Source organism: Salmo salar, chromosome ssa24, assembly GCF_905237065.1.
Source record: "Salmo salar chromosome ssa24, Ssal_v3.1, whole genome shotgun sequence".
NCBI lineage: Eukaryota > Metazoa > Chordata > Actinopteri > Salmoniformes > Salmonidae > Salmo > Salmo salar.
Window position 1 is genome coordinate 15,019,085 of NC_059465.1, and position 23,342 is coordinate 15,042,426.

General features: G+C 43.8%; 2 protein-coding genes across 2 annotated transcripts in view; one reads left to right on the forward strand and one right to left on the reverse strand.

The window, feature by feature from the left end:
* Positions 1-12,230, forward strand: thbs4a (thrombospondin 4a). The gene is made up of 22 exons (XM_014170761.2): positions 1-582; positions 1,689-1,886; positions 2,012-2,259; positions 2,349-2,460; positions 2,984-3,066; positions 3,182-3,233; positions 3,455-3,636; positions 3,741-3,878; positions 5,725-5,805; positions 5,898-6,050; positions 6,133-6,237; positions 6,343-6,450; positions 6,555-6,714; positions 7,623-7,741; positions 7,942-7,994; positions 8,088-8,269; positions 8,544-8,722; positions 8,952-9,000; positions 9,997-10,193; positions 10,720-10,892; positions 11,298-11,437; positions 11,587-12,230. Exons 1-22 carry the CDS (start codon positions 504-506, stop codon positions 11,634-11,636), a joined length of 2,841 nt encoding a protein of 946 aa, XP_014026236.1. The 5' UTR covers positions 1-503; the 3' UTR covers positions 11,637-12,230.
* A 151-nt stretch (positions 12,231-12,381) lies between these two features.
* serinc5 (serine incorporator 5) overlaps positions 12,382-23,342 on the reverse strand; it is a 57,156-nt gene continuing 46,195 nt past the window's right edge. The window contains exons 9-12 of the mRNA XM_014170760.2: positions 23,213-23,282; positions 20,209-20,245; positions 18,297-18,441; positions 12,382-15,120 (exon numbers count right to left, since the gene is read on the reverse strand). Coding sequence (XP_014026235.1) covers positions 14,976-15,120; positions 18,297-18,441; positions 20,209-20,245; positions 23,213-23,282 — 397 coding nt within the window. The 3' untranslated portion in view covers positions 12,382-14,975. The remainder of the gene's footprint in view (positions 15,121-18,296; positions 18,442-20,208; positions 20,246-23,212; positions 23,283-23,342) is intronic.

Sequence of the window (23,342 nt, forward strand, 5' to 3'; positions counted from 1 at the left end):
AAAATCTTGCGGTTCCCAAAAGCAGCCCAGAGACAGAGATGAGGACCAGACTCTCAACTTGAAACTCCTCCAGAGTTAAAAACTGTCTCAAGGTTCAAGGTCTGGACATCTCCCTCCTGGACCAAACACACACACACCACCTCTTTAAAAACACAGTCACTACAGGAACACTGAGACGTTACCCTCCCTTTTCAAAACTCCTCTGCAGCTACAGGAATGCAGGAACACACCCCTCTACTTTAAAGTCTGGCCCCTTTAAAAAAGCCAGTCTGTAGCCACAGGAGAATCTCCCCACTGCTACTGGGACTCTGCTTATAACATCTGTCTGTCAGTTTGTCAGTCTGTTTATCCATCAGTCAGCACCAGGGGTATTCTAAATAGATAGCTGCTGTATTGATCCCTGTCTGTAGGACCAGGTGTACTGTGTAGTAGTCGTGACGGTGACCCAGCCTGGGCTCTCAGGACTGGTTTGTGCTGAAGGCTGAAGACTAGGAAGTGTGAGGATGGGGGTGTGGATCAGAAAAGTGGTCCTCTCTCTGCTGATGCTACAACTGGCCACGACTGTCACAGCACAAGGCATTGGTGAGTTCCTCAACCTATCACCTATTAATACCCCTCTGACCTATCAAAATGCTCCTAAAGTAGTACACCAGTAACCTTTATTCGTTGTAATACCTTATCAATATACTCAATCTGTACCTTCTTAATCTACTGAGTCTGTAATTTCTTAATCTATGCAATCTGTAACTTCTAAATCTACCCAATCTACACTAAATCTGAATCTCTAACTTTGCTTCTCTGAATCTGTCATTTCTCCATTACTCATTAAATCATGCATTTTGCAGTGATTTTCTGATGAATTATAATGATATACTTAGCAGCGGCTCAGTTAAAATGATCTGTAAATAGCCCACCCAACTACCTCATCCCCATATTGTTATTTCTTTTTTGCTCCTTTGCACCCCAGTATCTCTACTTGCACATTCATCTTCTGCACATCTATCACTCCAGTGTTTAATTGCTAAATTGTAATTATTTCGCCACTGTGGCCTTACCTCCCTTATCTTACTTAATTTGCACACACTGCATATAGACTTTTCTATTGTGTTATTGACTGTACCTTTGTTTATTGCATGTGTAACTCTGTGCTGTTTGTGTCGCATTGCTTTGCTTTATCTTGGCCAGGTCGCAGTTGTAAACGAGAACTTGTTCTCAACTGGCCTACCTGGTTAAATCAAGGTGAAATAAAAACGGCCACATATCAATAGGGTGACCCAAATAGAATGACTGATTGGCTTTAGGAAAGTGTTTGTGCAATAACTTCATTTCTCTGGAATCCATACGCATCCATTTTTCCATACAAACACACATCTCTTAGTATTATTCCAGAATTTGGGTCATGGCTGTAGAAGCAGTGGATTTGTTCCAGTGGAAAGAGTTTACTGCTGGCCCTTTGGTCAATCTGCCACGCCATAAAACAGTGACACCACACACACACAATCTACCACTTCATAAAGCCCTGACACTCAGCACGTGCAGCTCTACAGCTCATTAGTAATTGCCACAAGCATGAAGTTACACACTTAACAAACTCACTAATAACAGTCGCACATGCACGCACACAGGCACAAACACATGACTTCTGAATAAACGTTGTCTCTGTGTTGTTTGTGTGTGTCCTGTGTTAGTGTACGACCTGCTGGTGTCTCCAGACTGCCTGCCTGACCTGACGCAGGGAGGGCTGAAGAATAAAGGTCTGGATGAGGCCTTCCTCCTCTCCTCCTTCAGGCTCCACAGCAAGTCCCCCTCTCATCTCTACAGCATCATCAACCCCAGGGACAACAGCAAGTACCTGGAATTCACCCTGCAGGCCAAACTCAACAAGGGTAAACACTGCCTTGCTGTCTGTCTCATTTTACAAATGTGATCATACATCTAAATCAAATCTTCCTCCTTCTCTCCCTTCCTCTTCGGTTATCATTCCTACGCAACTAACTGACCTTTCCCTCAGTGACGATCCGCTACCAGAAGACTGATGGTAGAGCCGGCACCACCAGTTTTAGCCACCCCTCTCTGGCGGACGGCAAAGAGCATCATGTGATGATCCATGCCAGCGGTCTGCAGAGAGGACCAGGTCGTATGGCGGTCTACGTAGACTGTAGACTGGCTCACACTGTGGACGAGCTGCCTGCTGCCTTCGGGATGCTGACACCTGGACACAACAAAGTGGCGCTTAGGACCCTGCAGCCCACCGGGCAAGTGAGACACAAGACTAGCATAGATACAGAAGAGTATGATTTTTTTTTGTGTTGTCACTCACCAACCACTTGTCCACCTGTCTCTGTCAGGATGAGTTGACGGACCTGAAACTGGTGATAGAGGACACGTTAGATAACGTCGCTACGCTCCAGGACTGCAGCATACAGCAGAGCGAGTCTCTGGGTACTATTCAGCTACTGGGTAAGAACACAGGCCTGTTATAAGCTGTCACGGCTGTCTGAAGAATGGGACCAAAGCGCAGCGTGTGTACCGTTCCACATTTTATTTAAACTGTGAAACTATGCAAGACATACAAATAAACTCAGAAACAAAACAACAAACCGTGACGAAGAGGTTCAACATACACTTACTCACTTACTCTCCAATTAGAGACAACGATGACCAGCTGCCTCTAATTGGAGATCATCCCAAAAAACAACAACATAGAAATACAGAAACAAGAACATGACAACATAGAAAATCTAAACTAGACACGCCCTGACCTACTCTACCATAGACAATAAAAGCTTCTATGGTCAGAACGTGACATAAGCTGCCTGAAACATGACGTCACATTGTGGGTCTCTGCCATACTGTACATTTGACCCACTTTAGGCCGCATTTTGACATAAGTTATCATAAACCATCAAGTCATGTAGTCTGTATGATGGAACATAGAAATACACTTTAGCTAAACTGTAGCTAAAGACTACATTTCCCACAGGCCTCCAGGCAGGACAGGATCCATCTCAGATGTTAGAGCTCCACAAGATGATGTCAGAGATGAAGGGCCTGCTCCTCCAGCAGGTACATCACCTGCCTTACAGTAGACATGCTGTGGAACCCTCACCTTTTAAGGCACCGCCATTTGTCTTTTTCTCTGTATATACAGTAAACTGGTATTTTCTTTCCCCCGTAAAAGATTAAGGAGACCACATTCCTCAGAAACACCATCTCAGAGTGTCTGGCATGTGGTAAGCTGTTCTCTTAGACCTATTACTACTAATACAGTGCTACTGTTACTGCTTAGGACTAATGCTTTCTGATGATAATGAATAACTTCCTTATGTGCATGCTCTTATTTTAGCTGTCAACTGAAGCCGGATCATTAAGATACTATTGAGACTGATACTGATTGAGGATACTCAGGTTATGTGTGATGTTATATTATACATGCGTGTGTCTCTGTCTGTAGGTCTGGGTGGCAACATGGCGTCAGGCCCAGGTACAAGTGCACGGTCAGGCCCGTCCCAGTGTAGTCCAGGTATGTGTTTCAATCAGGACATGTGTATCCCGGCCGAGGGAGGAGGCTTCACCTGCGCCCCCTGCCCCGACGGATACACTGGAGACGGAGTTCACTGTGATGACGTGAACGAGGTAGGGGGGGTGTGTGTGTTACCGGGTCAGTTTAACCTTTAACCCCTACCTCCCCAGTGAATGGTGTGAACGCTAACACGTGTGTGTGCGTGCGTGTGTTGCAGTGCCAGTTTAACCCCTGCTTCCCCGGTGTGAGGTGTGTGAACACAGCTCCTGGGTTCCGCTGTGAGAGATGTCCTCTGGGATACACTGGTCTTGAGATCAACGGAGTGGGAGTGTCCTACGCACAGTCACACAAACAGGTAACGTATAGTCACTCAAATAGGTAACACAAAATCAGACAAACAGGTAACGTATAGTCACTCAAACAGGTACCACACAGTCACACAAACAGGTACCACACAGTCACACAAACACGTACCACACAGTCACACAAACAGGTACCACACAGTCACACAAACAGGTACCACACAGTCACACAAACAGGTACCACACAGTCACACAAACAGGTACCACACAGTCACACAGACTGGTACCACACAGTCACACAAACAGGTACCACACAGTCACACAGACTGGTACCACACAGTCACACAAACAGGTACCACACAGTCACACAGACTGGTACCACACAGTCACACAGACTGGTACCACACAGTCACACAGACTGGTACCACACAGTCACACAAACAGGTACCACACAGTCACACAAACAGGTACCACTCGTGCAAATTGCTTATAAACAGTAATAGGCACATGGTTAGAGTGTGTTATACTAAAGAGAGCTGCTGTTATTTTTATATATTTTTCCTTTATTTAACTAGTCAAGTCAGTTAAGAACAAATTCTTATTTTCAATGACAGCCTAGGAACAGTGGGTTAACTGCCTTGTTCAGGGGCAGAACGTCAGACTTTTACCTTGTCACCTCGGTTACAAGTCCAACGCTCTAACCACTAGGCTACCTGCCGCCCCACTAGGCTGCCTGCTGCCTCGTTACAGTCAGTGGTGTAGTGGAGGGCATACGCAGGTATACACCATATATCCACTTTTTTGTGGGCATTGCATATATTCACTTCTTAATACCCACAATGAGTATCAAAGTAGTGTGGTGGAGGTATAGCATGTATCAATTAATAAGGCGGATGAAACAGATAAGAATGCTTAGCTTAAAATGTTGATAAACTATTATTTCTTTTCATTTTAAGTACAGAAATGGGCAGATGGCTACGCGTAAGTGTCCCAAAATGCAATTTGCGGGTAAAAAACGTTCTATATTGCGCATCACACATGCGAGCGGTTTCATGGGCAGAGATTGAAATATCCATTAGTAATTAAGAAAGAGGTGAGATCTAAAGATGCAACAACTATCATGGGTTGCTAATATGACTACAATAATGCCTTTGCCTGCAAGACAATGAAAGAAAGACACAAGACAAGCCTAATAATATGAAGTAAAACATATATAGCGATGCTAATGATTGCTCTAACTGTCTTCTGGTGGCTGGAAAGGCTTTCTCAAAAACCTTCTCAATTAAATGTTAACTAGCTACAATGTAGCCCATGCCTACCTGGCAGAATGATATCATGACTATTTGCATCAATCCAGTGGCCATTTGTTTTGCCAACTTGTGCTCTACAGAAACACTGCTAACCAAACAACAGTGCTACACACTCAAAAAATGTAAATGTCTTAGATTTTTCCCAGACCTCAAAAGTGGTCTCCTGATGTGGTTTAAACATTGTTGTGGACTTAGAACATCAAATGTTGTTGATTTCCCCCCCCAAAAAATGTAATAGACTTTGAGAGCGAACCCCCCCCCCAAAAAAAGGGAAAATCAAAAACCTGTACATTTCTGACTAAGTTGACAGACTCATTTATCAGCCTACTTGCACAGTACAGCTTGGGTTGGCCTGACTGTGAAAGACAAATATGAACAGTACAGCTTGGGTTGGCCTGACTGTGAAAGACCAATATGGGATTTATCATTTTAGGTCATTCAGAGTATATGTCACTGTTTGTCACAGAATTTCTTACACAGGGCGCCTTTCCTTCATCGGGTGGGCCCTTTGGGAATTTTTACCCACTTCTCCAAGCACCACTACACCACTGGTTACCGTGTGGGTATTCCTCTCCATGTGTGTCTGTAGGTGTGTGATGACATAGATGAATGCCAGGGTCCTCCTGACAATGGAGGCTGCACCGCCAACTCTCACTGCCACAACACCAGGGTAAGAGTCACAGCAGCTTGAATATTACCATTCAAGCCTATTGATAGTAGGCCTGACATGAAGCCTGGGCCTGTATTTGTTGTCTCTCCCAGGGTTCATTCCGCTGTGGGGAGTGTAAGAGTGGCTTCTCTGGGGACCAGGTGAGCGGCTGCAGTGGGGAGAGGCTCTGTGGGAACGGCCAGCCCAACCCCTGTGACAGCAATGCACAGTGTGTAGTGGAGAGAGACGGGAGTGTTAGCTGCCAGGTGAGAACACACACACACACGTGACACTAATGCGCAGTCAATCCAAAATCAAATCCAAAACCTTTCCTCTTTCGTCCATCAGTGTGACATAGGGTGGGCAGGTAATGGCTATGTGTGTGGGAAGGACACAGACATCGATGCTTACCCTGACGAAAAGCTGAGGTGCAGGGACAACAACTGTAAGAAGGTAAAATCCAGCTCCTTCTACTTCTTTACCTCTCCCTCTCCTTCTACCTCTCCCTCCCTTTCTCCCTCTCCCCCTTAGTAAGGCAGCCTCCATGTTTGTTTCCAGGACAACTGTATGTTTGTTCCTAACTCTGGCCAAGAGGACGCAGACAGGGACGGGCTCGGGGACGCCTGTGATGATGACGCTGATAGTGACGGCATCGTTAACATAGAGGTACAGTACACAACTGTTACACACGCTTTTCGGGTATAGTACATTCACAATCAAGTAGGACACACCTTTAACACGTGCAGTAACTCTGTCTCTGTGTAACTCAGGATAACTGTTGGCTGCATCCTAACGTGAACCAGAAGAACAGCGATACGGATCTCCATGGCGACGCGTGTGACAACTGCTTGACGACGGAGAACCCTGATCAACGAGACACGGACAAGGACGGGCTAGGCGATGACTGTGACGATGACATGGATGGAGACGGTGTGTGTGTGCTTTGACGTGCCTTCCTCAGGCTTTGGTCGTTAGAGAGTTGGAGACAGAAGGAAATTCTACCACAGCTAGTGATTTATTTTAAGGTAGCAGTACTTTTTCACACTGAGACGTCTTTATCCATGACGTTTTTCCCCAAAACCACAATTAGTCTGAGGTCAGTCTAGCTGTCTGGTTGAAAACTACATGTCTCCTGTCTCCAGCGGTTCTAGACATGATCATTGTCTTCAACAGAGCAGAGCCATATCTGTTGAATCCATCCACATCCTCTCAGTCTGTTTCAGTCTGTCTTCCATCAAAGTCTGCTACCTATTAGCTCATCTGTTTACAGGAAAACAGGAGCTGGGTTAGGGTTCCGCCTCATCAAGTTCAAAACACTAGTAAAAACATTGATTTAAATGAGTTCCCATTTCTCAATATAATTGACCCATTTGGAATTGTGCTCTTTAGCTACTAGATTACCTTTTTAAAAAAAACTCTAATTTGTTCCATTGGCAGATGCAGTGAAACTGTGCCCTGGTTTATTGTGTGTGTGTGTGTGTGTGTGTGTGTGTGTGTGTGTGTGTGTGTGTGTGTGTGTGTGTGTGTGTGTGTGTGTGTGTGTGTGTGTGTGTGTGTGTGTGTGTGTGTGTGTGTGTGTGTTGTTTCCTGTCTGTGCACTGGGGCAGGTCTCCAACCTCTTGATCGTTTGCTCATGTCTTCCACTCTAACACTTGGTCATGTCTGTCTCTGCTAAGAAAAAAATCCATTATAAACCCTGCCAGCAGCTGAGAGCCAGTGGAAACTATTCAACTCTGCCCTGAACAAACACTGTCATCTGGGGCCCGAGGACTCTAAAACTCAGACTAGAAAAATAACTGTGTCTGTGTTTTTATCTGTATTTGTGTTTTTGTGGTCAGGCCTGAAGAACATTCTGGATAACTGCCAGCGTGTGGCCAACCTAGACCAGAGGGACCGAGACAACGATGGGGTGGGAGACGCCTGTGACAGCTGTCCTGACATGGTCAACCCCAACCAGGTAACCGTAGAACAACAACCACACAACCACAACACTGCACAACACATCCACAACACAACCACAACACAACCTACAGGTCAAATATCCTACCAAATACCAAGCCTTTACCCCAGCCCCAGACTAAAACCCACAGTAGCCAGTAACAGGGTAGTGCAGCCTCATGACATTGTTGAATAATATTTATGTTTCTTCTCCCACAGTCAGATGTTGATGATGATCTTGTAGGAGACACATGTGACACCAACATAGACAGGTAGATCCTTCTAGAAACATATCCACACCTTTAGAAGTGATACTTACTGATAGTGAGTGTACTGGGTTTGACTTTGACTCTCCTCTCTATCAGTGATGGGGACGGTCACCAGAACACTAAGGACAACTGTCCTACAGTCATCAACTCCTCCCAGCTGGACACAGATAAGGACGGACAGGGAGACGAGTGTGACGATGACGATGACAACGACGGTATCCTGGACCAAGCAGACAACTGCAGACTGGTGGTCAACCCTGACCAGACAGATGAGGACAGTCAGTCACAACACTGATCCTCTTCCTTCCTGCTGTATTATAGCAATGCTCTCTCTAGTCTAGTTGTTCTTCAGTGTGTGTGTGTGTGTGTGTGTGTGTGTGTGTGTGTCACAAAGACCTAGCTGGCTCAATGATGCATTGATTGAAAGTACACTAATCCGGCATGTATGTGTGTGTGTGTGTGTGTGTGTGTGTGTGTGTGTGTGTGTGTGTGTGTGTGTGTGTGTGTGTGTGTGTGTGTGTGTGTGTGTGTGTGTGTGTGTGTGTTTTCCAGATGACGGCGTGGGTGATGCGTGTGCAGGGGACTTTGACCAGGACAAGGTGATTGACAGGATAGACAACTGTCCAGAGAACGCTGAGGTCACCCTGACTGACTTCAGAGCCTATCAGACGGTAGTACTGGACCCTGAGGGTGACGCCCAGATCGATCCCAACTGGGTGGTTCTCAACCAGGTGACCTTATCGTCTTTAACATGCTGACATTTTAGTCATCTAGCAGATATTGAGTAACAATAACAGTTGTAGGGTCAAAGAGTACGCAAAAATAAGAGCATGAAGTAATCCATTCGATCGTTGACTGAGTTATTTGATTATGTTTGATTAATGCTGTGTACAGTAGGTAGTGGAGTACTCTCTAGTATGTCATCTGTAGTGTCATAACTCTCTCTCCTTCTCTCCCCAGGGTATGGAGATAGTCCAGACTATGAACTCTGACCCTGGCCTCGCTGTAGGTAAGACAACTCTCAGTTCCCATTTGACAGGCAGATGTCCACCCTCTCTGTGCCACTCACGCTGTATGTGTAGGCCCCACATTGTTCAGTGTGTGTGTGTGTGTGACAAAGGAGCTGTTCGTGGACTACAGGAAAAGGCGGGCCGAACAGTCACCGTTGACATCGATGGGGCTGTAGTGGAGCGGGTCGAGAGTTTTAAGTTCCTTTGTGTCCACATCACCAACGATCTGTCATGGTCCAAACACACCAAGACAGTCGTGACGAGGGCACAACAACACCTTTTCCCCCTCAGGAGACTGAAAAGATTTGGCCTGGGTCCCCAGATGCTCAAAAAGATATACAGCTGCACCATCCAGAGCATCCTGACCGGTTGCATCACCGCCTGGTATGGCAACTGCTCGGGCGTAAGACGCTACAGGGGGTTGTGCGTACGGCCCAGTACATCACTGGGGCCAAGCTTCCTGCCATCCAGGACCAATATAATAGACGGTGTCAGAGGAAAGCCCATAAAATTGTCCGAGACTCCAGTCACCCACTGGCAAGCAGTACCGGAGCGCCAAGTCTAGGACCAAAAGGCTTCTTAACAGCTTCTACCCCCAAGCCATAAGACTGCTGAACAATGAACCAAATGGCCACCCCCCACTTTGTTTTTACACTGCTGCTACTCACTGTTTATTATCTATGCATAGTCACTTCACCCCTACCTACATGTACAAATTACCTCGACTAACCTGTATCCCCGCATATTGACTCGGTACCGGTACCCCCTTTATATAGCCTTATTATTGTTATTTTATTGTGTTACTTTTTAGAATTTTTTACTTTAGTTTATTTGGTAAATATTTTCTTAACTCTTCTTGAACTGCATTTCTGGTTAATAAGGGCTGGTAAGTAAGCATTTCATGGTCTACACTTGTACTATTTTGCGCATGTGACAGATAAAGTTTGATTTGATGTAATAAGCCTGTGTGTATGTGTGTGCGTGTCTGTGTGTAGGCTACACAGCGTTCAGTGGGGTGGACTTTGAGGGGACGTTCCACGTGAACACGGTGACTGATGATGACTATGCAGGCTTCATCTTCGGCTACCAGGACTCCTCCTCCTTCTATGTGGTGATGTGGAAACAGACAGAGCAGACATACTGGCAGGCTGTACCCTTCAGAGCTGTGGCTGAGCCTGGCATACAGCTCAAGGTAAAAATACAAAGAAATGCTCACATACACCAGATAGGTGCAGTTTTACAGGGTCAGCCATAGTAGTACAGTGCCCCTGGAGCAAATTAGGGTTAAGTGCCTTGCCAAGGTCACATCGACAGATTTTTCACTTTGTCGACTACGGTATTTGAACCTGCAACCTTTCTGTTACTGGCCCAATGCTCTAATGGCTAGTCTACGTGCTGCCCTATTAGTCTGGAAGGTATAGGGGTGTGTGTGGGCGTGGGTGCATGCTACCATGCTGCATTGCTTGCTGTTTGGGGTTTTAGGTTGTGTTTCTGTATAGCACTTTGTGACATCGACATGGGCTCCTGAGTGGCGCAGCGGTCTAAGGCACTGCATCTCAGTGTTAGAGGTGTCACTACAAACATTTGTAGTCACTACAAGAATTTGTTCTTAACTGACTTGCCTATTTAAATAAAGGTTAAATGAAATATAGTGATCAATCTCAAAAGGCTTCTGACCTTCCTTTCTTACCTTCTCCTACCTCTCTCTCCTCCTCCAGGCAGTGAAGTCTAAGACAGGTCCAGGGGAGTATCTGAGGAACTCCCTGTGGCATACAGGAGACACCAATGACCAGGTACGTCTGCTGTGGAAGGACAAGAGGAACGTGGGCTGGAAGGACAAGGTGTCCTACCGCTGGTATCTACAGCACAGACCACAGGTTGGATACATCAGGTGAGAAACACACAACCACACGGACACACCCACACACACTAGTCTCGAAAACTCCACCCTAGGCAACACAGTGACTAGGGTCTGATTTAAATTATGGACTCTTTTGTCATACAGGAACTGCGTCAGGCAAAAAATCGTTGCGGTGGTTTTAGATGAGGTAGCCACTTGCGAAATGCACTCGTTAAAAAACCCTCCGTGATCTCTATCTTGCTAGTTACTGTTTTGTATTTGATTAAAGCAGATTAAGTAGTGATGTAGCCAGTGAGGTAGTTCCACTATGCCAAGAGTCCATAATTGAAACTAGACCTCAGTCACTGTGTTGGCTAGGGTCGGGTTTGGAGACTGCACACCCACTAACACACACCCACACAAACACTCTGAACCATGTGTGTGTGTCGTGTTCAGGGCGCGTTTCTATGAGGGTCCTAACCTGGTAGCAGACTCTGGGGTGAAGATAGACAACAGTATGCGAGGAGGGAGACTGGGCGTCTTCTGTTTCTCCCAGGAAAACATCATCTGGTCCAACCTCAAGTACCGCTGCAATGGTGAGTGACAGCCCACTCAGCCAACTAGCAGACAGATACAGAGACTAGCGCCGGTCACATCGCTCTGATAGGACAGAAGCTGTCTAAGTATTGTCATTGCTACAGGATGTTTAAGTCAACACCTCTCTGTTCTGTTTGTCCCTCTACAGACACCATCCCTGAAGATTACCAGGAGTACAGTGCCCAGAACACTGAATAAACACACCGAGCGTGGAAGAGGAGAGAAGGAACGGAGAAGAGATATTGGGAGCGGGGGGTTAGAGGACAGAAAAAATGAGAGGGAAAAAGAGGAGAGAGGAGATTGGAGAAGGGACCAAGCGGCATTGTGCATTTCGTGGGGGCATTATGAGAGGAGCAAGGCTTTTAAAGGGGCTTTTCATAAGCAATCATCCCTTTTATAAAAGCATTATTATTACTGCTAGACTTTTGCCTGGTATGAAGACTGACGTCTACTCATCAGGGCAACAGACTTCCAGACATGACTTGTTAATGCTGTGTCTACACACGCTATACGGTACTGTACATGTGGAATTGGTTCAACTAAAAGACTGATGTAGATTGTAGTGTTGTAGTGAACCTGTACATGTCTACTATCTGAGGTGAGGGTTATTGTATCTAGGGTTTCTCCTATTTCTGCCATTGGAGGAAAACAAAGACAAGGGAAATAGATGAAGGAGCTGTATTGACTGCCCTTACATTAAAACAACCAATGTCCATCATATGCTACATTCAATAGATGTGTCATTTGTTGTTCAGTAAATCTATGAATAAATATTCTGAGCATTTGGTAAAACACCCTCTCTGAGTCTTTTGTTTGGTGTGTTACTAAATGGAATATATTGCTAGTTGTTGTTGAATAGAATGCACTGAGATATCTACCCCGAGCCACTGTATTTCAAGCTGAGGCTATCAATGATCACTTTACACAAACACACAAGACGAAATTAAAAGGTGTTCGTTTTATTTTTTTGTTTAGGACAAAATCAAACTGTGTACAGAGAATTAGTGCGAGCACACACACACACACACTCAATTTTCTTCACAGAGCAAAACCCGCTAACGCAAGTGCTCCTGTACAAATAAAATGAGACAAACACACTCACATTCCACTCACACTCCTGTGCACACACCTAGTGGTCATCTTAACAACGGAGAACATAAAATGGACCACAACATGTCATGTATGGCAGCACACAGCCCAATCAGAAGGTTTGGTTTGGATCCCTAATGAGTTAACATGAGGTTGACCTGATGGTGTAGAGCTGAGCTGCAGTAGAGCACCATGTCCTGTCTATCTGGTTCATTCACATGAGCCAGGACAAAAAACACAACTAGTCTGAAATTACATGTGGACAGAATCTGCTAATAGCAAAAAGGAAGTGATCAGTCAACATGTTTTACACCAGAGTTCCAGTCAAGTCAGCATCACTCAGTAAAGGGAAGTGGAATTCTATTTCACAATTATTGTACTTTTTTAATGGGAGCTTTTAATTGTTTCATTGAAATTCCAATAACCTCCATGACATCACTGAATGGATAATGAATTGACCCTAACCCTGTACACATCCTACCCTTCCAGACGGGTTTAACCCCTTCATAACAATGGCTGAGGTGAAGACACTTCAGTCACAGTGGAAACGTTATGGCATAAATATGCATCAACAAACTCATCAAACTGCTGGCTCATAGGGTTATCTGATTATTCTATTCAGCAAAATCCACTGATATTTATCTCATCTGAAATCTAAGGGAAAAAAGACATACATCTTAAATATCACAATTTTCAAGTTGTTTTTCTTCAACAAATACCAAATACCAATATATTAAACCAAAGTGTACATATTTCATATTAGTATCAAAAGGGTTATATACTGTAGGGTTGTAAGTATGAAAACAGAAAAGCATAATAGCTGAATGGTTTGGAGTTCTGGAGAATAGTTTCTTGCTCCCTGTCAGGCAAGTCTTGGTGTGGGTTTGTTCAGTCAATAACATCAACAACCAGTGTTGAGTAACCACCACTAAACACTAAGGTCCCGGTTCATGGCCCATATCCCCTTCTATTTTCACACACCCGAAAGGAGCTCTGTAGGTAACCCTTCATCAGCAACAGGAAACAACAGAGAGCACACCAAGCAAGTTTCTAGGGCCGAGGAGTTGGAGGATTGCAGCAGTTATAGAGGGAGAAGGTACTCGGGTGAAAAACTTGAGCATGTCTGTCCCTTGTTTCTGAGATCTACCTTTGGCAAACGTTTTAAATCAAACTGTTGATTTTCCCCTCCATGATTGCAGCTCCCTTCAACAGTAGTGACTCTCTGGTCCCACAGTCCTCTACCTGCCAGCCGGCGCTCTGCTAGTCAGAGAGGCTTATTTGGAAAACACAACACTGTACAATAAATGTGTGTGTACAGACGACAAATGACTGGCATTAAAAGTTCTGGCTCAAAAGGAGCGTTGATATAATCAATCCTATTTACTCCTAATTAACATGTTTCACATGACTGTGTGACCTAAAGACAGGCAAATCAAATCAAAACAGCTTGTTTAATTGCATAGAAAAAGTATTCTACAAAAGGGTTCAATAAAAAGCAAGCTGGGCCTCCCGAGTGGTGCAGTGGTCTAAGGCGCTGCATTGCAGTGCTACCTGTGCCACTAGAGATTCTGGGTTCGAGTCCAGGCTCTGTCGCAGCCGGCCGCGACCGGGAGACCCATGGGGCGGCGCACAATTGGCCCAGTGTCGTCCGGGTTAGGGGAGGGTTTGGCCGGCAGGGATGTCCTTGTCCCATCGCTCACTATCGACTCCTGTGGCGGGTCGGGCGCAATGCGTACGGTGTTTCCTCCGACACATTAGTGCGGCTGGCTTCCGGTGGGCATTGTGTCAAGAAGCAGTGCGGCTTGGTTGGGTCGTGTTTCGGAGGACGCACGGCTCTCAACCTTCGCCTCTCCCAAGTCCGTACAGGAGTTACAGTGATGAGACAAGACTGTAACTACCCATTGGATTCCATGAAAAAGGGGTCAAAAAAATTATAAAAAATAACAAGCAAGCTGATGTATGAGCCTGAGAAATGGAACTTCTCTTCATGGGAATAAAATAACAATATGGATGTCTGGGTCCATCACGGAACAACAGAGACGAGTATGGGAATCACACATGTAAGCAAACATGTAAACAGGGTTGAAATGATATTGGCGCTGGACACTCCCATAACAGAATCAGGGCACCACTATGACCATGGGGGGCCACATACATTATTGTATGAACATTGGTCCAGCCCATTGTTTTAGGCACCCCCAAGAGTCAAGCTATGAGTCCAATCTGAATGTAGCCCCATACAAAATCAGGGCACCACTATGATAGTAAAAAAGAAAGACATGAACTGCCTTCCTGGCAACAATAGCTTAACCATGTAAAGTACTCATCACTGGTCATAAATTCTATATAAAACACTAAAACATTAAAAACAAAAGGCAACACAAAAAAACCCATGTAGAAAGCTGAAAATAATGTTGGGCTGTGTTTCGGTGTCTGCATGTGTGTGTGTTAGGCCTCGAAGCGTTTGGGGCAGACCATGGGGGCGAGCAGGGTCCACATGTAGAGGATGAGACAGACCCAGCAGGACGCCATCTTGATCCAGAACACAGACCAACTGCCATCCAGCAGCTTCTCTATCTTATGGTTGTCATAGCTACGGGAAAACAAACATAGCATACTCTTAGCTTTACACAACATTTTAATTAGCGGAATAACTAAAGACACACTAAAGTTTCCCTAGTAACTCTACCACTAAGTGGGACTTAGTTAAAGTTTCCCCAGTAGGCTAACTCCTCTACTAACTGAAGCTATAATTAAAGTTCCCCAGTAACTCCTCTACTAACTGAAGCTATAATTCAAGTTCCCCAGTAACTCCTCTACTAACTGAAGCTATAATTCAAGTTCCCCAGTAACTCCTCTACTAACTGAAGCTATAATTAAAGTTCCCCAGTAACTCTTCTACTAACTGAAGCTATAATTAAAGTTCCCCAGTAACTCCTCTACTAACTGAAGCTATAATTAAAGTTCCCCAGTAACTCCTCTACTAACTGAAGCTATAATTCAAGTTCCCCAGTAACTCCTCTACTAACTGAAGCTATAATTAAAGTTCCCCAGTAACTCCTCTACTAACTGAAGCTATAATTTAAGTTCCCCAGTAACTATTCTACTAACTGAAGCTATAATTTAAGTTCCCCAGTAACTATTCTACTAACTGAAGCTATAATTTAAGTTCCCCAGTAACTATTCTACTAACTGAAGCTATAATTTAAGTTCCCCAGTAACTATTCTTCTAACTGAAGCTATAAATTAAGTTCCCCAGAAACTATTCTACTAACTGAAGCTATAATTAAAGTTCCCCAGTAACTATTCTACTAACTGAAGCTATAATTTAAGTTCCCCAGTAACTATTCTACTAACTGAAGCTATAATTAAAGTTCCCCAGTAACTCCTCTACTAACTGAAGCTATAATTAAAGTTCCCCAGTAACTATTCTACTAACTGAAGCTATAATTAAAGTTCCCCAGTAACTCCTCTACTAACTGAAGCTATAATTAAAGTTCCCCAGAAACTCCTCTACTAACTGAAGCTATAATTAAAGTTCCCCAGTAACTCTTCTACTAACTGAAGCTATAATTAGAGTTTCCCAAGTAACTCTACTTGTAGTAAGAGTATCCCCAGTAACTATAGTAGTAAGAGTATCCCCAGTAACTATACTGGTAGTAAGAGTTTCCCAAGTAACTCTACTTGTAGTAAGAGTTTCCCCAGTAACTATACTGGTAGTAAGAGTTTCCCAAGTAACTATACTTGTAGTAAGAGTATCCCCAGTAACTATACTAGCAGTAAGAGTTTCCCCAGTAACTATACTAGTAGTAAGAGTATCCCCAGTAACAATACTAGCAGTAAGAGTATCCCCAGTAACTCTACTTGTAGTAAGAGTTTCCCCAGTAACTATACTGGTAGTAAGAGTTTCCCCAGTAACTATACTGGTAGTAAGAGTTTCCCCAGCAACTGTACTTGTAGTAAGAGTTTCCCCAGTAACTATACTGGTAGTAAGAGTTTCCCCAGTAACTCTACTTGTAGTAAGAGTTTCCCCAGTAACTCTACTTGTAGTAAGAGTTTCCCCAGTAACTCTACTTGTAGTAAGAGTTTCCCCAGTAACTATACTAGAAGTAAGAGTATCCCCAGTAACTATACTAGTAGTAAGAGTTTCCCCAGTAACCATACTAGCAGTAAGAGTTTCCCCAGTAACTATACTAGCAGTAAGAGTATCCCCAGTAACTCTACTTGTAGTAAGAGTTTCCCCAGTAACTATACTAGCAGTAAGAGTATCCCCAGTAACTATACTAGCAGTAAGAGTTTCCCCAGTAACTATACTAGTAGTAAGAGTTTCCACAGTAACTATACTAGTAGTAAGAGTTTCCCCAGTAACTATACTGGTAGTAAGAGTTTCCCCAGTAACTATACTAGAAGTAAGAGTTTCCCCAGTAACTATACTAGCAGTAAGAGTTTCCACAGTAACTCTACTTGTAGTAAGAGTTTCTTCAGTAACTATACTGGTAGTAAGAGTTTCCCCAGTAACTATACTAGCAGTAAGAGTTTCCACATTAACTCTACTTGTATTAAGAGTTTCCCCAGTAACTATACTGGTAGTAAGAGTTTCCCCAGTAACTCTACTTGTGTTAAGAGTTTCCCCAGTAACTATACTGGTAGTAAGAGTTTCCCCAGTAACTATACTAGCAGTAAGAGTTTCCCCAGTAACTCTACTTGTATTAAGAGTTTCCCCAGTAACTATACTGGTAGTAAGAGTTTCCCCAGTAACTATACTAGCAGTAAGAGTTTCCCCAGTAACTATACTAGCAGTAAGAGTTTCCCCAGTAACTATACTGGTAGTAAGAGTTTCCCCAGTAACTATACTGGTAGTAAGAGTTTCCCCAGTAACTATACTAGCAGTAAGAGTTTCCACAGTATCTCTACTTGTAGTAAGAGTATCCCCAGTAACTATACTTGTAGTAAGAGTTTCCCCAGTAACTCTACTTGTAGTAAGAGTTTCCCCAGTAACTATACTAGTAGTAAGAGTTTCCCCAATAACTCTACTTGTAGTAAGAGTTTCCCCAGTAACTATACTAGCAGTAAGAGTATCCCCAGTAACTATACTAGTAGTAAGAGTATCCCCAGTAACTATACTAGTAGTAAGAGTTTCCCCAGTAACTCTACTTGTAGTAAGAGTTTCCCCAGTAACTATACTAGCAGTAAGAGTATCCCCAGTAACTATACTAGTAGTAAGAGTTTCCCCAGTAACTCTACTGGTAGTAAGAGTTTCCCCAGTAACTCTACTTGTATTAAGAGTTTCCCCAGTAACTATACTGGTAGTAAGAGTTTCCCCAGTAACTATACTGGTAGTAAGAGTTTCCCCAGTAACTCTACTTGTGTTAAGAGTTTCCCCAGTAACTATACTGGTAGTAAGAGTTTCCCCAGTAACTATACTAGCAGTAAGAGTTTCCCCAGTAACTCTACTTGTATTAAGAGTTTCCCCAGTAACTATACTGGTAGTAAGAGTTTCCCCAGTAACTATACTAGCAGTAAGAGTTTCCCCAGTAACTATACTGGTAGTAAGAGTTTCCCCAGTAACTATACTAGCAGTAAGAGTTTCCCCAGTAACTATACTGGTAGTAAGAGTTTCCCCAGTAACTATACTAGCAGTAAGAGTTTCCACAGTATCTCTACTTGTAGTAAGAGTTTCCCCAGTAACTCAGTAACTCTACTTGTAGTAAGAGTTTCTCCAGTAACTCTACTTGTAGTAAGAGTTTCCCCAGTAACTCTGCTACTTACTGGAACCAGTTTGTGACAGTCATCATGACGTAGAGTGAACCCAGGAAGAAGACAAAGTGGAAGTAGGTGTAGCTGTAGATGGTTCCCTGTCTCTCATCATATAAAACATTTTGTCCTCCTCCAGTCTGCTCCTCATCATAGTCATCTGGACAACACAACCACAACATCACAGCAACGTTATTACGACCTTACATCATAGTCACAACCACAACATCACAGCAACATTATTACGACCTTACATCATAACCACAACTTCACAGCAACATTATTACAACCTTACATCATATTCATAACCACAACTTCACAGCAACATTACAACCTTACATCATATTCATAACCACAACTTCACAGCAACGTTATTATGACCTTTCATCATATTCATAACCACAACTTCACAGCAACATTATTACAACCTTACATCCTATTCATAACCACAACTTCCCAGCAACATTATTACCTTACATCATATTCATAACCACAACATCACAGCAACGTTATTACGACCTTACATCATAGTCACAACACAATCACAACCACAACACCCCGCCCCTGGTCTCGGTCTCCAGTATCTATGCGGCAATAGTCTATGTGCCAGGGGGCTAGGGTCAGTCTGTCCTATCTGGTGTAATTCTCCTGTTTTATCTGGAGTCCTGTGTGATCTTAGGTATGCTCCCTCTAATTCTCCCATCCCTCTCTCTTTCTCTCTCTCCCCTCCCGGAGTACCTGAGCCCTAGGACCATGCCTCAGGACTACCTGGCCTGACGACTCCTGGCTGACTCTGTCCACCTGGTCGTGCTGTTGATCCAATTTCTGCTGTTCTGTCTGTGGCTATGGAACCCTGACCCGTTTACCGGTCGTGCTACCTTGTCCAGGACCTGCTGTTTCGACCTTCTCTCTCCCTCTCTCTATACCGCACCTGCTGTCTCGACTTCTGAATGCTCAGCTATGAAAAGCCAACTGACATTTACTCCTGGGGTGCTGATCTGTTGCACCCTTGACAACCACTGTGATTATTATTTGACCCTGCTGGTCATCTAGGAACGTTTGAACATCTTGAAGAACGATCTGGCCTTAATGGCAATGTACTCTTATCATCTTTACCTGGCACAGCCAAAAGAGGACTGGCCACCCCACCGAGTCTGGTTCCTCTCTAGGTTTCTTCCTAGGTTCCTGCCTGTCTAGGGAGTTTTTCATCTGCATTGCTTGGGGTTTTAGGCTGGGTTTGGTATAAGCACTTTGTGACGACTGCTGATGGGCTTCATAAATGCATTTGATTGATTGATCACAGCAACTTAATTACGACCTTACATCAGTCAACACAACCACAACAACATTACATATAACACTTATGATGAAAAGAAAACCGTTGTTAAAATCATTATAATCATCACGATAAACCCAGCTCTATCCAATAAAACTCATTAATATTCCTGTTTTCCTTCCTTTTTCCTGGTCTCTAACCTCTATATTTCTCTCTCTCAGCGCTGCAGGACAGGAAACTCTCTGAAAATCACTAGGTCTACTGAGAAACAATTATCTGTATAATACATTCATAAATGAAGTGACATGTTCTGAGCTGTTATTTCCCTGGCTGCAGTGCTGCTTTGCACCACCAGAGGGCAGCTGCAGCCTTCCCTCACTTCTACTACTACTATCTGACTGGTCTATCTCCAACCACTTGTCATAGTCTCCTCCTGGTAACACTGACATCATTTCTGTTTACTGACCAATGCTGTTCCTTCATCTTTACTGTTACTATGTGTATGCGAGAATATACAAGAACACTGCCTGTTTCTGGTGGTGTTACAGTACAAGTATAGTAGTATACTGAGGGAGATGGTATTTTATACAGAAAGCAGTGAGAGAAGGAGAAAGAGAAAGAGAGGGAGAGGAAGAATATGTTTGTGTTTACCTGTGTCATCTCCAAAGCAGAAACAGCAGCGCGCTCTCTGCCGGAGAGAGGTGAGTTAGTACTTGTACAGGAATGTATCAACTAATCAACTATACATGACCCTTTCACTAAACACACACGTGCACACCAGAGCATGTGAGTGGAGCTGGAGCGGAGCGAGGAGCGGAGTGTGCCCAATTCGACTGGAGCCCAGAGTGAGTTTCCCCAAAGGCTGGAGCGTCGGCCTCCTAGCCCGCTCCAGCAGCACTCACTTCACTTCACGAGCTCAGGGCATTCCTGGCCCAGCATGCATTTGTAGTCTACTTGTCTGCTGCTATAGCCCCTTGCTTTAGCTACTGTCATGGAGTTCACTAAATATTTTCATAAAGAAACTGATAAAACACACAGGTGCAAAATCAAGGGGACTAACATAGATGAGGAGGACAAAGAGCAAGAGAGGGAGCGGGGTGATGTAGTGTCCACAACTAAATCATTGTGGGATCTGAAAAGACACGTATCCTGAATGTACTAACTGATGGTGTACTACGTGGCCATGCTAACAGAAAGGAACAAGGTGGGTAACGTTAGGGTGTCATTGTAGCAAAGTATTTATAAACAAAAAATCTGATCTCTTAAAAGTTTAGTTCATATTCGTTAAATTATCTATAGAATAGGCCATCACTGATTTTGGCCCAATAGGCCTGTCCTATTACGTCTTTCGAGGAGCTTTCCGTTTTGATAGGGTTATTTTACCTAAAGCCCTTTAGGCCTCCCTATAGAAAAATAAAACTCTGCATCCCTGCCCAGCCTGGCCTGAGTGGTCTGAAGGGTGTTCAGCATCCCCAGTGGCTCTTTAAGTGAGGAGAGGATATTCTCTACTGCTGGTCTGCTCTCCAGTCACCATCACATGACCCTGAACCCCCACAGACCCTGGCCAAACTCAGGTTTCTAAAAATGAATTCAAAGGCACTGTAGACTGAGCCTAATGAGGCATTTCCTGTTTAATTTGTATTTAATTCTACGTAAGTCACAGCCTATATGATTTATAGACTACAATGATTTAATACAACAAAATGTTGTTTAAATGCTGAGCGCTTAATGTTCCTGCCAGCCTATTGCTTTACAAATGCTTCACAATTTATTTCATTGTAGGCTATAGCCTTGAAATAATTGAAACAATAGGCTAATAAAATAGCCTAAATAATTAGGCTATATTGTCTGGCATCTGACCTATTTAGTGTTTACATTGTCTTTAGAAAGTATTCAGACCCCTTGACTTTTTCACATTTTGTTACATTACAGCCTTATTCTAAAAGTATTTTTTTTTTTTTAAATCCTCATCAATCTACACACTATACCCCATAAAGACAAAGCAAAAACAGGTTTTTAGAAATTGTTTTAAACTGAAATATTGCATTTACATAAGTATTCAGACCCTTTAATCAGTACTTTGTTGAAGCACCTTTGGCAGCGATTAGACTCGAGTATTCTTGGGTATGACGCTACAAGTTTGGCACACTTGTATTTGCGGAGTTTCTCTCATTCTTCTCTGCAGATCCTGTCAAGAACCTTCACCCAAGTCTGAGGTCCTGAGCGCTCTGGAGCAGGTTTTCATCAAGGATCTCTCTGTACTTTGCTCTATTCATCTTTGCCTCGATCCTGACTAGTCTCCCAGTCCCCGCCGCTGAAAAACATCCCCACAGCATGATGCTGCCACCACCATGCTTCACTGTAGGGATGGTGCCAGGTTTCCTCCAGACGTGACACTTGGCATTCAGGCCAAAGAGTTTAATCTTGGTTTCATCAGACCAGAGAATCTTGTTTCTCATGGTCTGAGAGTCTTTAGGTGCCTTTTGGCAAACTCCAAGTGGGCTGTCATGTGCCTTTTATTGAGGAGTGGCTTCCGTCTCTGGCCACTCTACCATAAAGGCCTGATTGGTGGAGTAATGCAGAGATGGTTGTCTTCCTGGAATGTTCTCCTATCTCCACATAGGAACTCTAGAGCTCAGTCAGAGTGACCATCGAGTTCTTGGTCACCTCCCTGACCAAGGCCCTTCTCCCTCAACTGCTCAGCTTGGCCAGGCGGCCAGCTCTCGGAAGAGTCTTGGTGGTTCCAAACTTCTTCCATTTAAGAATGATGGAGGACACCATGTTCTTGGGGACCTTCAACGCTGCAGAAATGTTTTGGTACCCTTCCCCAGATCTGTGCCTCGACACAATCCTGTCTCGGGGCTCTACGGACAATTTGATGCCATAGCTTGGTTTTTGCTCTGACATGCACTGTCAATTGTGGGACCTTATATAGGCAGGTGTGTGCCTTTCCAAATCATGTCCAATCAATTGAATTTACCCCAGGTGGACTCCAACAAGTTGTAGAAACATCTGAAGGATGATCAATGGAACAGGATGCATGGCTCAATTTAGAGTCTCATAGCAAAGAGTCTGAATACTTATGTAAATAAGGTCTTTCTGTTTTAATTTTTTATACATTTGCAAAAATTTCTAAAAACCTGTTTTTGCTTTGTCATTATGGGTTATTGTGTGTAGATTGATGAGGAATTTTTTTTTTAATTCATTTTAAATTAAGGCTGTAACGTAACAAAACGTGGAAAAAGTCAAAGGGTCTGAATACTTTCTGAAGGCTCTGTATATGCTGTTTAATAAGACATGTAGCCTATTTGAAATGATGAATCACCTTTTCATGTTGTTTATTCAAATATTTTTCATTCAAATCATATGGTTTGGTTCCAATACTTCAAAACCAAATGGTAGGTCCAGGTAGTCACAAAAATAGATGGGTGTTGGTTAAATGGTGATTTTAGTGAATTTCAATTTGGAGCGGCAGTTTTTTTTCCTGTACTCTGGTGCAGACACACACTGAGCTGTTGAGAGGATGTGTGTGATTGGCTGGACCACAAATAACTGGAAAAATGTATTCTGACAGATCTGTAATGTGTGTGTGTGTGTGTGTTTGTGTTTGTGTGCGCGTGTGTGTGTGTGCGTTTGTGTGTGTGGATGGTCTTACTTCAGTCTCAGGCACGCTGTTCCTAATCACACGCATCGCTGCAGAGCTCCGTCTGGTGGTGGACGTCAAACTATACACACACACACACACACACACACACACACACACACACACACACACACACACACAC